Source organism: Vicugna pacos, chromosome 6 (genome assembly GCF_048564905.1).
Source record: "Vicugna pacos chromosome 6, VicPac4, whole genome shotgun sequence".
Classification (NCBI taxonomy): domain Eukaryota; kingdom Metazoa; phylum Chordata; class Mammalia; order Artiodactyla; family Camelidae; genus Vicugna; species Vicugna pacos.
In genome coordinates this window covers 28,540,180-28,558,937 of record NC_132992.1, presented here as the reverse complement: position 1 = coordinate 28,558,937, position 18,758 = coordinate 28,540,180, and the positions used below count along the sequence as shown (strand labels likewise).

The window sequence follows — 18,758 nt, the reverse complement described above, 5'->3', positions numbered from 1 at the left end:
GACATCTCACCTCTATTTTCCTGGACTTCATTTATGCTTAGTAAAGGACCTTTTCTAAGACTATGACTGGCTGGAGCTAGACCATGGTTTGTGGGTAAGTGCGAATGCTGGGACCTTGATAGTGGCAGTGACTACTCTGGCCTCTAGTTCTAAGCTGGAAGTGTGTGAGGGTCTAACAAGAATGGGCAAAGATCTGTGTGTATTTAAGTCATAAACCCAGGTCACGTGGATGCTTATGAAACTGAACTCCTAAGTGCATTGCAAAGTGTACATGTCTCCAGTATACACAAAGGTCAGGACAGCCCTGCACCCACACGTGCACCCACAGGTACATCCTTAATATGGTTGGAAGTCTTAATAACCCTGTATTCATGTAGGATCTTTCAAGTGAAGATGACAACAAGATTTCAACAGCAGTAATGCTGGTTAATGCTAGCTGAGCAGTTTTGGGGTATTTAACATGTATTGAGTTACTTAGTTGTCATAAGAACCCAGTAAGACAGTTCTATTATTAATAACTTCCCATTTTGTAGGTAAGAAAGCTGGACCTTAGAGGGGTTATATAACTTGCCCAGCATCATGCAGGTCTTATGTGACGGAGCAAGGAAGTGAATCCAGCAAGAACCTGTGCTCTTAATTACTTGACACATGGTCTGTTGGTCTGAGTTTAACTACAAGTCCTGGCATCATGTTCACTTGGAGAAGCCTGAATTTTACTTCTTGGTCATTATTTAGTAAAAGGAGCATAGGCTTCTGTGTCTATAGACTTGGTTTCTACTTAGGGCTCTGACCTTAATCAATATTGAGTCTTGGGCAAGTCCTTTAAGTTCTCTGGGTCTCAGGTCTCTCATCTGTCGGAAGATAAGCTTTACTTAGATGAAGTCCGAGGATATGGTCATTACTTCTACTTAGCAAATGGGCCACTCACGATCCACCAACTTTTGTCTTATTTACTAGAGGTCAGGTAGGCCAGGGAATCACACGTGAACCAACATCTTTGCTTTCAGATCCATAGATCAAACTGCCTGACATCATCGGCACCATGTTGTGTGAGCCACAGGGAATAATGGTGGGAGCTCAGGAAATAATTGTTAGGGTTTTAATAATCCCCTAATCTTAAGAGACATCAACGGGTTGGAGAATTATTTTAAAATAAGCCAAGTTTCTCTCTGTACCGGGTTATCAAAGGACTGGAAATAGGATGGGGAGAACTGCAGTGGGAAGGTGCCAGAGGTCTTCTCGTGAAGGTAACTAGTGAGCAGTTGTGTGTCCAGTCACGTCACCTCTCTGGCCTTAGTTTCTGTAACTGTCATGGCCTCTGGGGTGAGTATTTCTAAAGATGCTTTCCAGATGCAAAATACCAGATCATATCTGTATGTGGACACCTTCATACATACATTTTAAAACAGTGTATACAAGCTTGTCAGTCGAATGAAACCGTGGATTTGGACCTTGTTTAGTCAGTGAGTAACATAGGATGTACAGCAAATGGTCCTCACAGCCATAGTGTTTCTTCCTCCAAAGATGGAGTGCTTCCCTCCTCACAGTTGTCTCTACTTAACAGAAAATGTATTTGGCGGCTGCAGCCAGTGGCTGAGCTGGCCGGCCCCCTGCCGTTGCCGTTGGCGGATGGGGCCCCTTCACCGTCCTCCCCTCCATCTCTCAGTAGTTTCCAGGGTCCGGAGGCCAAGCCAAGAGTTCAGGTTACACCGGACAAAGGTGTCCGCGTTTCCTAGGACAGTCTGGCTTGACTTCAGTACTATGGCTACCCTTACAATTTTTGATAAAATACCTTTTGGCCCCAGAGCTTGATTTCCTTTAGGCTTGACCTGATTTCTCTCCAGCTGAGGCTAATTTGCATGGCTGTAAACACGGGCCTTACAAAGCTCACCAACTGTGATAAAAGCAAAGGAAACCTGAGCCCACTGGAAACCCCAAAATCTGCCTTCCCTATCTGAGCCTGACTCAGAGTCACGCCTCAGCCCAGGAGGCTGCCAGCCTGCAGCAGCTAAAGAAACGTTACTCTGATTGATCTGATTAGGGCAGCCAGGTTAGCCATGGTCAATTTACAAAGACAGTATGAGAAGAAATCATGTGTGTAGGCAAGTTATGGGTCAGCGAGGCCCCTGCCAGAAGTTACGAAAAGCCACAGCTCTGCCAGGACCATTATCAGATCTCCTCAGTGGGGTACAAATGGGATTGGAGGGTTCGGGGCCCTCCGGCGGGATGAATGGCAAAAGGGATTGGGCCAGGAGGAGCCTATGAATCATGCTTGTTTGCAGCTGGATCCCTTAGCTGCCCAGCCCCTTCCATGCGAGTGAGCTGGAGAGCCTGGGAGTCCCCAGGACCTTGTGAGGAGGACCACCCTTAGCTCCGCATTGCAATGGAGAGGAGAGGGTGGGGAGGCTGATTTGAAAGAGGCATGAGGCTCTAGAGGGACCCACAGAAGCAGCCAGATGTACCCTACTGGGCATTTTGATCCATTCCTTCATCACGAGAGCGGTTTAATTGGGATCTGGCTCCAGGCCCTGGTTACTGAATAACATGAGTTTTAGTGTTTTCATTTTCATTAATTAACTTTAATGCTAGATACCTTATTAGTCACATTAGACATTCTGCGTCAGACATTCACACATTAGACATATGCATAATATTCCAGGAGGAGAGAAGAGGCTCTTAAAAAATGGTATAGAGCTGCAGGTACCAGGGGGTTAACTCATGACCTAATATCACATCACTTTTTACTCTCCTGCAGGCTATCCTGTCCCCCTTCCTTAGTTGACAACAAACACAAAAACTGACTTTTAAACCTTGCTTTGAAATACTACATTCATATTGATTCCAAAGATCTTGGATCTTCCAATCTGGGTGTGGTCCCCTTCCTTCTTGTCCAATGCAGGAACATAAATGTTACTTACAACACTGGGCTAAGGTACATTAATTAACAAAGAAAGATGTATCTAAAATGAAGCCAACCGAAAGCCACATTGCTTGAGCTGGGGCTCATTATAAATAGTTCACTCTGTACTATGATCATCTTACTAATGGAAAAAGTGAGACACTGAGATGGTTGTCTAGAGAAGGATGTGATTCAAAGTAGCAGCAGACTGCCTACAGCATACAATGTGGAGAATGACTTAGGAAGGCATTGGAGAAACCAGGCCATGTGATGTTTTGGTTGTATATTACACGTGTTCTTGGTTGTGGAGGTACTGGAACAGTTCAGCCCCGCAGGACACAGCCATTCGCTTGCCCCCAAGGGAAGGGATGAGGCTGAAGGTACCTGGAGAGGAAGTTAAGACTCACATTGCAGCACAGGGTGTTCACACCTGTCAGCTCAGACCTCGGTGTTTGCCTCGGAGCTGGCAGGAGCCAGTGACAAGACTTCCAATCAGCTGCTTTCTCCAGCATGCCTGGGGCTCCGAGAGTCTCCGCTGATCTAAGTAGGGAAGGTGGTAGATCATCTTTCTAAGGCTCCTCGGTATAGTTCCCTCGTCTGTGAAGTGAGAATAATAGTAGTGCCTACTTCAAAGGGTGGTTGTGAGAATTAAAATAATCTGGGAAGTGTTTAGCTTCATGTCTGACACGTAAGTATTTGCTGCTGCCACCATCCAGTCACCGCCATGATCCTTATCACCAGGAGTAGGAACTCTCCTTGCTGCTAATGGGAAGGTCCGTTGTGCCACATACTCGGAGAGTGGGTTGTCTCCATCTAGTCCCTGTGAGCACTCGTATACCCTCTGCTCGAACTTTTGTACCTTTGTGCCTGGGCACTCATAAGAGTGCATGTAAAAGCTTAGTTAATAATCACACAGATCTGAAAATGACAGCCATGTCCATCACCATTAGGGTGGCTGGATATAGCATAATGGAATATTGTACAGCTCAGAAAAGAGTCAGCCACAGCTGCCTGCATCCACACTGATGATTCTTAAACATGAGGTTCAGTAGAGAAAGCAAGTCACAAAAGAATGGTTCCGATGGCCTGAAGTTAAAACCATAAAAAGCAAAAGAGTTTTAGGAACCATACATTTGTGGCAAAACTTTTTTTTTTAGAAGCAAGGGAATAATAAATATAAAATTCAGAAAAATGGTTTCTTTGGAGGAAAATTGTAGGGGAAGATAGAGGGCTTTCAAAGGTATTAACAGTTCTTAGTTTCTTAAGGTGAGTTTGCTTTTGTCCTTTAAACTATACATAAATGTGCACATGCTACCCTTCAATAATATTTCACAGCTTTAAAAAGTGTTTTTAAAAAAGTGTACTATTGTCCGCATGTCCACTCCCACCTTGCAGCCCAGAGGCACCAGTGTTCAGTGCCCTCAGCCGTCTCTCTGGTTCTCTGCTCTCTGTTGTGAATACAATTTTAGACAGTTACTGTGGTCTTCCTCTTTTGGTAGACAAGGAGTTTTGTTTTTCAGAATTGTATATGAATTTCTAAAAGCTAATTTTTTTTAAAGAATACAGTCAACTTTTTAAATTTATAAATCATAGTCTCTTTACATTTTCTTTTGCTTCCTACTTTCCTTCTGTCCCTTCTTCCAAGTTCCTTTTGTATGCTTTTTGGTTTTGACCTCTGTATTTCAGGGTAGAGGATAATCTCAATTCACTGGTGATTCTTGGCTGCTGCTTTATACATCGGATCAAGGCATGAGAAACCTGGCTGGAAGCTCAGTATGAATGGTTGAGGTTTGCCCAGGGATGGTTCTCACCATGGGGTCAAGAGTTGCAGACCAACCATGTCATTTGAGTTGGCCCCAAGTAACAGGACTTTTTTGTCTTTGCTCTTAGACTGGTCCGTTTTTCCAGGTGGAATTTCTCCAGGCACCCGACTCTAGGGGATGGAAACTGGGGTGTCAGCCTGATTGCTAGTTTTCTGAGAGAGAACCCAAAAAAGGATGTGGAATTTTGAAAATGACTCTATTTCAGCGGAAGACCTCAGTCCCACCTTTTGCTGTGCCTTCTGTCCGTGAGTCCCAAATCTGTGGTTAAATTTGTCTAGAAACTATTCCTGATCATGAAAGTTGGGGTCATATACCCAGCACTTAATTGTACTGTATGCTAACTTTTAAATAATCCCCTGGTTTTTATCTCCCATCCTCTCCATCCTCTCACTCTTCCACAGCACATGATGACACTAACTTGTGTGTCTGAGGTTCTGCCTTACGCTTCAGACAGTGAGATTTGTCCTTCCATCACTCGGCCATGGAATTTTCCACTCCTCCAGTTTCTTCTGTTTTGAAATTAAAGGTGTCTCCTAGTTTCACTGGAGTTAGATTCTGTGCTTCTGAGCCTCAGTCTCAGAATTTTGAGTTGGCTTTATAGGAGAAGAGGAAGTGAAAAGGCTTCTTCCTTGCTCCCCTAAAACTCACGTTTTGATTTTCCCATCTTAGAGGCTGTTGCCTTGTTGTAACACAACTGAGGAGGCACGTGCATCCTTGCTGGGGTGGGATGCACCGCAAGGGAAAGAACGCAAGAGGAGAAGATGGACATCCGCAGGACTCTGGACCAATCACCTGCCGTGTGTTTGTTGCACTCGTACCATCAGAATGTGACTTGCCCATATGAGAGAAGCTCAAGGGGCATACATTTGTGATGCTAGTCCGGCTGGACGTAGTCCTCACGGATGAGGGCGAGTAAATATTTAGAATCAGTACGTTGCTCCATTCACACGGACGACTGAAGGGTGTAATACGTGTGTGCTTTCCGTGGTAGATGTGCTGTGAGAGTGAGGAGGCTGATAAGACTCATGGCAGGGGAAATGTGCTGGGTAATACACCGTAGGCTCTAACAAAATCATGTTGAGTTTTGAAAAAAGAGTATACAGTGCTCTTTCATCTTTCCTTTCTTACTAAGCTTTCCTGGAATCATCGATTTATGTGTCTAGAAGGAGCCTGCTAGAAACAATGTGGGACTTATGTCAACTGTTGTTACCCTGAAAGTTACCAGGTTAGAATGACTTAGGCTGTAAATAGTGTATGTTACAGCAGTGGCTGCAGATGAAAACTCTGTGTGAGTTTGTTCTGAATGAAGGATGTCTGTAAAAGGAGACATTAAAGTAGCCTTAAGTATCTTTAAAGAAGGAAATCTTTCTCTTTGAGTTTGTCACAGATTTTGCTGTCTAGCGGCTCGAGGCCCTGAAGCTAGGGATGCCCACTGTCACTCGCTCTTCACCTTCTAAGCAGGACTGAGAAGGAGCCAGGTAATTTGCATCGTGCTGCACTCTGAATCAAAGGCCATCCATCATTTCTGATATCTTGAATGCAATGATTATCATATCAAAGACATACGATGACATTGAAGATAATAACTTTTCTGTTGCCCATTATCTCTAACCAGCTTGGGGTAATTATTAGCATGTGTTCTTTTCAAAAGCCTAACACTCTAGATTTTGGAGACAAAAGCCCTATTTGAGCCACCAAGAACATATAGGAGACTAGATTCACTGTCTTAATATTAAATGAGAAATTATGTAGATAAGGCAGGAGGTCCAAAGGTCTTATAAACTTTGTCATTTATAATCCTTTGTATGGCTATCTGTGTACCTGGGATTGGTCTTGGAGAAAGCCATGAGCGCATCGCTTTAGGAGAGAACACCATGGAGATTGCACATTTCTAGCTAGTTAGCAGAAAAAACTCTGGGAATTAGGGATTTTATAAACATACATATATATATATAACAGGCATTGTGCTAGGTGCCAGTAATAGTAAACAAAATACTTCATTCATCCATCCATCCATCCATTTGCAGTAACCTGGCCAATCAGAATGTGATCCATGGACCAGCAGCCTAAGTATCACCTGGAAGCTTATTAAAAATAGAACATTCTCACTCCTTGTATTCATTTCCTAAGGCCAACTTAAACTACCACGAACTGGGTAACTGGAAGCAGTAAAAACGTATTGTCTCACGGTTCTGAAGACTAGAAGTCTGAAATCAAGGTGTTGGCAGAGCCATTCTCCCTCTGAAGCCAGGAGGGGGGTCCTTCTCCCCCTCTTCCTGTCTTCTGGTGGTTTGCTGGCAGTCTTTGGCACTCCCTGGCATATAGCTGCATACTTCTAGTCTCCGCCTTCATCAACAAGTGACCTACCTCCCTGTATGTCTCTGTGTCTTCACATGGCCATCTTCTTAAAAGGATGCCGGTCATATTGGATTGGAGGCACACTCTACTCCAGTATGACCTCATCTTAATCACACCTGCAATGACCCTATTTCCAGATAAGGTCACATCATGAGGTATTGGGGGTTAGACTTCAACACATCTTTTTTAGGGGGAATACGATTCAATCCAAAACAGATCTCATCCAAATCTAGTTGAGATCTTGTAGTTTTGAGGATATCCCTGGTAATTCACATGCACACTAAACTTCTATAGGGTATCCCAGAGATCCTTAATTGCCTCTTACCGTAGACAGTTTTTCAGCGTCTCCACCAAACTTCTCTAAGGGCTTTGCCTACAGCACATAGAGGTATACAGGATGGAGATGTTTCCCGTACAATTTAGATCAGTGGAGAGAAAGCTTTCCTTTTGCTCCTCAGTGCCAGGTCCAGTGGGGTGAGAAGGGGAGGAGAAGGAGCATTTGCTGTCCCAGGCTTTGATAGACATGCAGGCCTGTTACTGAGACAGGAATTTGAAGTGAGATTGCAGTGTAGAAATTTGAAAGAAAAAACAAGGGAAACATGGCTCAGGGGTCCTGTGGCACCACGCCTCTGGTTGGTCTGTAGTAATGAGCCACCGTGCTCCCACCCCTCCTCACACAGTGGACACACTCTTCACCCTGCTGTTAAAGGGCGAGTCACATCGACAGAATAAGTACCTGGATTTGGAAAGGCTGAGCCATGATGGTTGGAGGCCACCTGAAGGAGGAATTGAGTTTTTCCAGGTTAAACTGATGTCGATAATCTGTCCCAAAGAGAGTCCCTGTTTCCTCTCACTTCTGACCACCACAGCTTAGTATTCACGCCATCAGTTTCAAAGGCAGAGTCTTGGACATTTGGGCCTGTATTTTATTTTTGTTTTATGTTTTACCAGAAGTTAATATCTTCATACTCTTTCCGTTCCTTTTCTGTCTTTTTGCTCCTACTGTATAGAACCTCTGTCTAGTTGCGTCTCACCAGGTTAGTTGGCGGCAGCTTAGAATTGTTTCATGTTCATTGCGGGCACTTTACAGGGCCTTGAGCACTAAGACAGAAGAAGACGACGTTTCGCATCGGTACGTTTGTGTCCCGGCTGAAGGTGGACCAGTGACCGCCCTAATGTCTCTTGGCCATTTTCCCTCCTAAGTCTCTGCTGAAGGGGAAATGCATCTGATTTTGCTTGGGAGTTTGTTTTCTACAAGACACAAAAACCCCAAGACGAGCAGGAGTGTCTGCCGCCCGCACCCACCCCGACCCCCAGCGCCCTCCATATTCCTGCCGCAGCCTTCACCTGCTGTGGCCTTCTCTGCCTGTATTTTCTGAACAGAACTCACTGGCCCCAAAACCAGTAAAAGGGTTTTTCTGTCTCATCAGTAACGGAATCGGATGCCAAATGTGTTCTCAGCCGCAGGACTGGATGACAGTTTGCCTTTTCACATTTCTTGGTGAAGAGCCCAAATCCTTAAAGTAAACTTCATCTGAGCAACTTTATGTGTCCCCAAAATTAAGGCCATGGAAGACAGTCAGACCTAACAGTTTGACAAAACAGTGAAGCTTAGTTTTCCTTGAAATATTTGGTGGGACAGATAATCAGGCTGCTTGTGGAAAGCTTAATTTAATGGCATTCATCAGGCTGCTTGGTGGAGGCCACTTCCCAGAAGCGTCCCTGGCCACGCTGGCCATCAGCAGCGAGGGCTTGTTGACACCAAGTCAGGTGACATTTCATCATGTGGCCTCATGGAGCCAGCCAACCAGCTCCTGTGGGTGTGATGCCCCAGAGTGGCGGGGGGTGGAACACGGGAGGAGAAGGGACAAGGTACCTGAGTCAGCATTCATTTTCCTGGGCACCGGCTGAGACAAAAAAAGGCGTATTTCCAAGGAAGCGCCCATTCTCCCTTAGGAAGCAGCAGGAGGACGGCCAGCTCGGGTCCTGCCCTCCCCTCCAGCTGGCCCTTGCTTTCCGTACTGGCTAGGGAGAGTACTTGCTTACCTGTCTCTTGTCCAGTCACCGTCACACTTGCCATGTGGGGCAGGGCTGAGGGGGGCACGATGGCCCCAGCTTGGAAATGGGATTGTATCAGTTGCTTCTTCCCATGATTTTTTTTTTTTGAATTTCGGGTATATAAGGCCTGCATCCATGGATTACTGTGCCTCATGGCTTCATAACATCGTGTGTCACTTCTTGGAATTTCCGATAGGAAATTCTTTCTCTATTTTCCAAAGTAGATTTCCCTTACTTATTAAATAAGAATTTCTAATTTGGTGGGTATGTGATTGCGTTAAATGAGAGTAAAAATTAAACCTTCAGGGTTCCCTGATGCACCATATCTCATCTCCCCAGAAGATAACACTCTCTAATCCAGCCCGAGTTCAGGCTCCATGCTAGTTTCTATTTGGGATTTGGAGGTACTAAGAGGAAATTATCAGCTCACGCATCTGAGCGTAAAGCCCTTAGGGCAGGTGCATTGATTTCTGTATCTCTAACTTAGGATTCTAACAGCTGTCCAACCTAGCACGCCTTCCAGATAAACACAACAGTCGGTAGGAAAGCGCCTTGATCCCTTAGGGAGCCAGTGACTTAGAAATGCAGAGGATTCCTATTAATAAGACAGGCTGACTCGTCATCAGTAGCGCATGTGCTTTACGCCAGCCTCCTAACGTCTGTAGTTTTGCCAAGGAGTGAATTTGGTGAGTGTTGATATGAAGCGTAAGCAAAAGATATCTCCAGTCTGAAGGCACAAAAATAGAAATAGTGTTTTTTGGAATTTTGCTCTGGAGAGTCAGATTGTCTCCATTCTGTGTATTCTCCACTGTGTTGTTTGATCTCCCCGAGAGAGGCAAACCATGTACTCATTTATTCTTTATAGTCAAAAATGTCCCGCACATGGATATTTGATCGGGGTCATTGTCTTGAAAGTAAATATCTACCTGTGTGTGAGGATCCTCCGTTTATTTGTGCTTTTGGTGGAGGAAGGGTGATTCAGATGAGAAGGGCAGCAAATTTCACACGTACTTAATTGCCTGAAGTGAACCAAAGATGTTCACTGGTGATGACACAGGAGGCTGTATTGAACCAGACGTGGTGCCTGTTCTCCAGGCTCCATGATAAAACCAGCTTCCCTGGAGATGGAAGTCGTGTGACTGAAACTGACAAGGTTCAGATGCAGGGACTAAGCTGAAGAACAGAATACCCTCTTGACCTGGCAGAGGTTTGAGAGTGTTTGGTGTTTAGCCGGGGTGTAGGTGTGGCAGTGAATCGTCTTTTTCAGACAGGGAGGACTCCCTGGAAGAAGGCTTCTGTGATTCTCTATTTTGTAGCTGTGCTGAACTCCCTCGGCCAAGTGTGCTCCCAGCATTCGTGGCCTATTCAGACCATTTATTTTTATTTTTATTTCTGGCCATGTCTGCCAAGCTCAGGCAGAAGGCTGAAGATATATACGGATTTTATGTAGTTGTGAAAAATCCCACTGGACCTGGCAGAAATTCTTTCTCGGTCTGTCTGGCAAGACTTGCCTAGCTGAGCAGTCAGGGTGTGGTTTTTCCACTGCAGCAAATCTGTCTTCCAATTTCTTTTCTAATTCTTATTCAAAGAGGCAGGTTTTTCCAAAAAGAAAAAAAAATCCACATATGTAAGAAATAATAATAATTTGGATGTGCTGACTCAAGGTGCGGGTTTAGACAGTGTAGGGTGTGGGCCTGCCTTTCCTGACTCTGGAAGGCATTGCGAGAGTTCCTTAGGCGATGGAACAGTATGCATGTGTGACAGGTCCTAATCCTAGCATGCGGCGGGGGTCTGGAAAGGCTTTGCCTTAAACTAGGCATGTCTAATAGGGTTTAACGCAACCTGTGAATTTGTCCCTGCACAAGGTCAGCTTGTAGGTCAGTGGAATGCTGCACAAATTGCATTCTCCTCCAGACTATAATTACACCTAGGAGAAGGCCGTGTGTTGCCAAGTTCAGCTGACTCCAGATAGGACCAAGATAAACTGAGGGCTTGCTAATGCTTCTCAAAAACTGATTTTTAAAGGGTTTGATATAAAGCATCTCTTGTTTAAAAAAAAAAAAAAGAAAAGAAAGATGGTCTTGAGGTTTATGAAGGCGCTTTGTGTAGGGGGTGGTGAGACCAGCCATTGTCTGTCTCCCCTGAGAGAAGAAGATTGTTTGAAATGGAAGCATGAGGAATTTGAGTCAGACATAAAGTGAAATGCTTTGATGCCAAAAGTTACTTAATACTAGAAAATGATTTTGAGGATTATAACAAATGAAGTAATATACCCATAAGGACAAAGAATGAAAAACGGGTATTAGAAGAGTCATAAAATAGGAATAGGATGAAAACTTTAGGTTGTTTGCAATGATCTGAGGTCGGACTGTGTTTTATTTGTTTGGTAGAAAATGGCTATAAATATGTGTGCACTGGGTGAGTGTAACCTTAATAATTTCTTAAAGTGTGAACTTGCTTCCAAGGTAAGGTCCATCCTTGAATATCTGGGCCAACCCAAAGGCAGAGGGTAAGTTAGGCAACATTTGTGGGTTTCTTCAATGCTGAGGGTTAAATCCACTTACACCAGAATATTCATTAGATGAGCAGACTTTTATAAGCACTTATACTCTCTCATAAATGTTTTCAGAAATATCTTTCTTGAACAGCCTGCAATGGGCATTTTATTCCAAGGACCCACTTGGAAGGAAGTCACATTGAGAGCTTCAAGGCATAATTCTGCCCACTGGCTCCACATAAACGTGGAAAACCATTAATTTGACATTCACATTATGAAGCTATGGACTAATAAAGTCAGGAATCCTACCAACCACCAACAGTCAACTGTGGCGGACGGGCCTCAAGGTCTGCAGTGTGAGCGCCCCGCCTCCTGGCTGGTGTCAGTGCCCTCATGAAGGACCTCCACCCACCCTAGGGGCCACTCAGACTGGAAAGAGCCCTTTGTCTACGGACAAGCAGAACGTAAGCTACAGTGTCGTTTGAGGTTCCTGGTCTGCAGAGCTTGTCAGCTCTCAGCTCTCCTTCACGGAGAGGTTTTCAGAAGGTGAAACCTCGACTTCTGTTTCACGAAAACGGCACGGAATGTAACACTTCGAGGAGTGCTCTCAGGTTACCCGGAGAAAGCTTGCACCTGGAACAGCCATCTCACTTAAAACCCCCCACTTCCAATGAGTCCTGGTGCTTCTAGGGATCGTATGCCTAAGAACAATTAGAGACTCTTGATGTTAACTGGTCCCTGTAAACAGCTCCCTCATGTCAGACTTATTTATATGAGCTGCTCTTTTAAGCTGGTCTTTGAACTCGCCGTGGACAAGGGTGTATATATAAGGACATATATATATGTACGTGTGCGTCTGTATTATTTTTAATCTTTATGCCCCTCGCAGTGCCCCAGCCGAGGAGCTGGCACGTTGTGAGTGTTGGCGAGGTGCACTGCCTGCGTTTCAGCGTTGGTGTGTGAGGAGTCAGGGCAGGCCTGGAAATAGAAGGCTGGTCTCCTGATTTTTCTCTTAACAACTAGTCACCAGACGATGATGCCAGTCACTTTCTGTAGCTGGCCAGGGGAATATGACAGCTCCGAAGGCTAAAGCTAAAAGCTGGAGGGAAGGGCTGTTGTGTTTATGGCTCCGGTTCTTGGTTTTATTTGTATTTCTACTTCGATTGTTGTATTGCTAGGAACCTTTGACTTGAGCCAGACAACTTTAAAAAATTGTTAAAATAGCATAGGATAATAGCAACCAGAATTCTTAAAGATTGGGTTGGTGCTGGTTAATTAATTTTTTGGAATTAATAAATGGTTTGGTGTATTATGGTTTTTGGAATTTAAAATCTGGTGTTTTTTTTTTAACGTATTAATGTTCCTACTATAAAAAGGGCAGACTGTTAAAATCTGACTGTCTCAGGCAATTTAGGATTCTAAAAGTTTTCCAGATCAGCGTTATGATCACCAGTCCACAGTGTTCAGGAATGCAGATGTGGAAGGTGTCAGTGATTGAGTGTGATTTCTTTCCATCCCAAGAATATTTTAGAGAATCTAGTGGATTGGAGAAAATAAATGCTCAATATTAGTTTATCTTCTTGTCTTATTTTCTTTCTCTTCAGAGAGGAATTTTGAAGTTGACTTTATCTGCCTGAAAGTTAGCTTAGCAAGAATGCATATAATGCAATAAAAGAAAAACAGAGGAAAATTTTTCAGTTAGTAGAAGGTTCTATATAAATTGGATCTGGTTGTTTGAAACTGGACTGTGATTCTTAAAAAAAAAGATTTTAAAAGCAATCTAGTAATTATTAGTTGATAACTAATTAAACATCTTTTTAAAAAAATTCTTCTCTTTTTTTTTGTTGTTCGTTCTCTCCATCAGTTTTCTCACTCTTGTCTCTTTTCCTCAGTGTTTTCTTCCTACCTACTCTGCTCTGAAGGTAAATGCCTCAGATAATAGGTAAAAATCTGGGTAAGGCGTTGTAAGATTTAATCACAGATATCAAAGAAGAGCATTGGGTTAGCAGAACAAAAGCATCCTTCCATTTCTGTGCCCCTTCCTGGAATGCCCTAGTAGGGAGGTGACTGCGCTGACTTGACAGGACTCTTGAGCACGAAGTTTTGTTACTCTTCTGGAAATCCACAGGGGGCCACTAAAGGAATAAAAGTTTACAATATTGTGGCACTCACTGCCCCCTATTTGCAACCGTCCATCTGGATTGGCTCGTGTGCACAGAAGCATAGTACCTTAGTAGGGGTGCAGTGAAAGGTAGTTCTCGTCCCTCTTTTTCCCGTGGAAAGTGCCTCTTCTCCACAGCCATCTCTGTGTGAGCCCTTCTTCCTGCTGTTCAGCTGTGTCATTATTTAAATTTGTTTGCATTAAACCAGCCCCATAGACAGTAATTGGAAAACATAATAAAAAGGATGCAGAGACAGTGCACAAGAGCACGTAACCAGTAACCAAATGTTGAACCTTACTGTTAAAGCGTTAAAAATGCAGAATAGTGAGAAAACATTTTACCCATCATATTGGCCAACATTTTTAAAACTGATGATACTCAGAGTGGATGGGGGAACAGGAAAAAGTCACTCTCAAATACTCGGCCCGAGTGTAAATGGATAGCACCTGTTGGGAACAATTTGACAATATTTATCAAAAATTTAAATGGACGTATCTTTTGAATGACTTCTACATTTCTGTCCTATAGAAATACAACCTCAGGTGACCTCAAGGAAGATCTGAGTATATACTGAAGTCTTGGACCAGACTTTTTAGCTGACTGAACTCTCACTGGGTCTGTTTATTAGTCTAATGTGTTGTTTTCCTCCATGTGTTTTCTTACAGTCATTTTGCATATTGGACTTCAGGATATTTAAAAGTATATATACATTCTAATCTTTCAGGGTTTTTAAACCCCTTTTTACTTCTGATTTTTTTCTTGGAGTTTATTGGGTAGTGTCCTCCACTTTGTAACTTCAAAACGTTACAAACTACAGGCACTCTTGTTTTATTGCACTTTGCTTTATTGCACTTTGCAGATACTGCGTCTCTTAAGAAATTGAAGGTTTGCAACAACCTTGTGTCAAGCAAGTCGATCCACACCATTTTCCCAGCAGCATTTGCTCACTTCGTATCTCTGTGTCACATTTTGAGAATTCTTACAATATTTCAAACATTTTCATTATTATTATTTTTGTTACAGTGATCTGTGATCAGTGATCTTTGATGTTACTGTTGTCATTGTTTTGGGGCGTCATGAACCCCATCCACATAAGATGGGGAACTTAATACAATGTTGTATGTGTTCTGACTGCTCCACTGGCTGTTTCCCCTTCTCTCTCCCTCTCGTCGGGCCCCCACTATTCCCTGAGACAAAACAATATCGAAATCAGGCCAATTAATAACCCCACAGTGGCCTTTAAGTGTTCGAGTGAAAGGAAGAGTTGCATGTCTGTCACTTTAAATCAGAAACTAGAAATGATTAAGCTGAGTGGGGAAGGCACGTGGGAAGCCAAGACTGGCCCAAAGCTAGGCCTCTCGCGCCAAATAGTTAGCCAAGCTGTGAATGCAAAGGAAAAATTCTTGAAGGAAATTAAAAGCACTACTCCAGTGAACACACAGATGATAAGAAAGTGAAGCAGGGAAAGTTGTAGTGGTCTGGATAGAAGATCAAATCAGCCACAACATTCCCTTAAGCCAAAGCCTAATGCAGAGCAAGGCTCTAACTCTCATCAGTTCTGTGAAGGCTGAGAGAGGGGGGGAAGCTGCAGAAGAAAAGTCTGAAGCTGGAAGAAGCTTGTTTATGAGGTTTAAGGGAAGAAGCTGTCTCCATCACATCAGAATACAAGGTGAAGCAGCTGGTCATCCAGATGATCTAGCTAAGATCATTCATGAAGGTGACTACACTAAAGAACAGATTTTCAGTGTAGACAAAGCTGTGTTCTATTGGAGGAAGATGCCATCCAGGACTTCCATAGCCAGAGAGGAGAAGTCAGTGCCCGGCTCCAAAGGACTAGTTAGGGGCTAGTGTATCTGGTGACTTGAAGTTGAAGCCGGTGCTCATTTATCATTTCCAAAATCCTCGAACCCTTAAGAATTGTGTTAAATTTACTCTGCCTGTGCTCTTTAAGTGGAACAACAAAGCCTGGATGACAGCACATCTGTTTACAGCATGGTTTGCTGAATATTTTAAGCCCACTGTTGAGATCTACTGCTGGAGGAAAAAGATTCCTTTCAAAATATTACTGCTCATCTACAATGAACCTGGTCACCCAAGAGCTCTGATGGAGGACATAAGTACCATAAGATTTATGTTGCCAACACAACATCCATTCTCCAGCCCATGGATCAAGGAGTTATTTTGACTTTCAATTCTTATTCTTTAAGAAATATATTTGGTAAAGTTATAGCTGCCATAGATAGTGATTCTGCTGATGGATCTGGGCAAAGTCAATTAAAATCTTTCGGAAAGGGTTCACTGCACCATTCTAGATGTCATGAAAATGCCTTTAAGGACATCGATGATTCATGGTAAAGGGTCAAAATAGCAACACAAGCAGAAGTTTGGAATTGATTCTAACCCTCCTGGATGACTTTGAGGGGTTCAAGACATCAGTGGAGGAAGTCACTGTAGATGTGGTGGAGACAGCGAGAGGACTGGAACTAGAAGTGGAGCCTGAAGATAGGACTGAATTGCTGCAATCTCATGGTAAAGCTTTAACGGATGAGGAGTTGCTTCTTCTGGATGAGCAGAAAAGCGGTTTTCTTGAGGTGGAGTCTACTCCTGGTGAAGGTGCTGTGAAGACTGGTGAAATGACAAGGATGTAGAAAATGACATGAACTTAGCTGATAAAGCAATGCAGGGGTTCAGAGGACTGACTCCAGTTTTGAAAGAGTGGAGTCGAGATCACAGTGATCTTTCCCCTAAACCACTCAGCAGATGATTTACAGCCAAGGGGGTTTGGAGGCTATGCAGTGACTTAAGAAGTACAACATGGAAGTATGCCAGTGGCAACTGGGAGAGTTGGATGTAAACTTTTGCATGTGTGTTGCAATTACAACTTAGTTAAGAGGTGTTTGAATAAAAAGGTCAGAGTAAAATAAAGATTTCAGTGCTAGTATTAGATTGGTGGAATTCGAAGTGGTATTTTTCCTTTATTTTCTAAAATATTTGCAGTTGTGGGTAAGTTACTTTCAAATTAAAGTATTAAAATAGAGTGACTGTAGCATCAGTTTAGTTACCAATCTGAGTATATAAAAGTATTAAGTGTTTCAGTATGCTGCTGAAAGACTGAGTGGTCATTTGAACTTGTATTAATTTTTTTTAAAATTTCAGATCATCAAGTTATTGGATGGAAAGCGATCTCAAACTGTGGGAATATTGATATCCAGTTTGCATTTAGAAATGAAGGATATCCAGCAGGGTAAGTCTTATCTGTCACTTTTTTTTCCCCAACTTTAAAGTTTTTCAGCTTTTATTGTGAAAAATTTCAAACACATACAGAATTAGACTACCACGGCGAGTCCTACGTACCTGGTACCTCACTGCTAAACCATTAACCCACTCTTGTTTCATCGAAAGCATTCTCCCTCTGCCGACTAGATTTTTATGAAGCAAAGCTCAGACATTTTATAATTCATCCTTTAAAAATGTTCATACACCACTGAAAGATAAGGATACTTTAAGCATAATCCAGTGCCATTAGCATGCATTTAAAAACATTTGCAGTAATTTCTCAGTATCAAGTATGCAGCTCTGATATCCCTGATTGTCTGTAAATTATCCATTTACTGACGATTAGTTTGAGTGAGGATCCAAACAAATTTCATGCATCGCCTTGGATGTGTCTGTCTCTCAGATTTTTTTTTTAATCTAGAGGATTCTAGCCTCTATATTTTTTTTCTTTTAATTATTTCTTTGAAGAGATCAGGTCACCTGTCTTGTGGAGTTTCCCATGTTTTTGATTTTTGCAGATGGCATTGCCCTGTTTTTATTTAGTGTGTTCTTCTGTAGCCTGTGGTTCCTGCAAACTGTTAGTTTGATCTAGAGGCTGCATCTAAGTGGGGGAAAAACACTACAGTGATGCTGTTGTATATTCTGTCAAGAAGTACGTAGTACTCTGGTTGTCTCTTTGTGATGTTGATGGATATTCACGATCTTTGTCTAGATTCGTTATTTCACTAGATGTTTGCAAAATAATGACATCCCACCTCCCTCATTTCTTCTTCGTTAGCGGGAATGCTTCTGTGGAGAAACCCTCTCCTTCTTCATCCACTTGATGATGTCACTGTTTCTTAATCCCTTATTATTTTTTTCAAATGACGCTCTTTCAACTTGGTTATTTTTGGCTCAGTTTGAAATAAGATATTCAAAGAGGGGAATTTTTACTTGTATTTTTCTTAGGCTCTAGAAAAGTAAACCAAAAACCATCTGACCTTTTTGAAATTTGAGTCTTGTGTGAGGACAATACCCTTCTTTCTCAGTAATCAATTAAATGTAAATCTTCATTTTGACATGCAACCAATCATATTTCCTTAGTGATAATATACTCTCTCAAAGACAATGTCAGTAGAATTTAGCTTAGATTTAACTGTGAAAACATTGTGAAACCACACTTCCCTTCAGGCTGTAATTGGTGTTGCCTCAAAGCTATTTTACCCTACAGCAGAATACCCCATGGGTCCTGAATGGAAAGTCATTTAAGATACTTTCATACACTATTTTTCCTCTGAAAGGAGCTTTGTTAAGGGCTTACATTTTTCCTTATTGCAAACATTTAAAATTCCACATAAAACTAAACATATCCTGAATTAGATGACCGTCACAGAGTATTCAGATAAGCTTCTCTATTTTTAATATATAAGCTTAATAGTCGACCTGAATACATAAGTGTGAATATTCACCCTCAGAAAATGTTGCAGTAGTGGATTTAAGTTTGGGGCAGAGGGTGGCTGGAAAGATCCGCCATCAAAATTAGAAAAGGATTCTTCAGTGACTTTAGGTATTAAGTCTTCTAGCATTGAATTTATGGTATATTTAAGCCAGAAAACTGTGATGCTACAGTGAAGGAAAAATGAAAAAATAAAACAAAAGTATTGGCAGGGAAGTTTATAGTCTTTTGTCAAGGAGACTTTTTTGAT

The 18,758-nt window shown here is 42.6% G+C and overlaps 1 protein-coding gene across 19 annotated transcripts in view; it reads left to right on the top strand.

Annotated features, from left to right (window-relative positions):
* The window catches only part of FMN1 (formin 1), a 432,624-nt gene that overhangs the window by 213,851 nt on the left and 200,015 nt on the right, over positions 1-18,758 (top strand). For all 19 annotated transcript variants that reach the window (XR_012073400.1, XR_012073398.1, XR_012073396.1 and 16 more), the window contains one exon: positions 16,954-17,041. Coding sequence is in view for 12 of the 19 variants with exons in the window: in XM_072962721.1 (XP_072818822.1) it covers positions 16,954-17,041 (88 nt within the window). In the remaining 7 variants the exon portion in view is untranslated. The remainder of the gene's footprint in view (positions 1-16,953; positions 17,042-18,758) is intronic.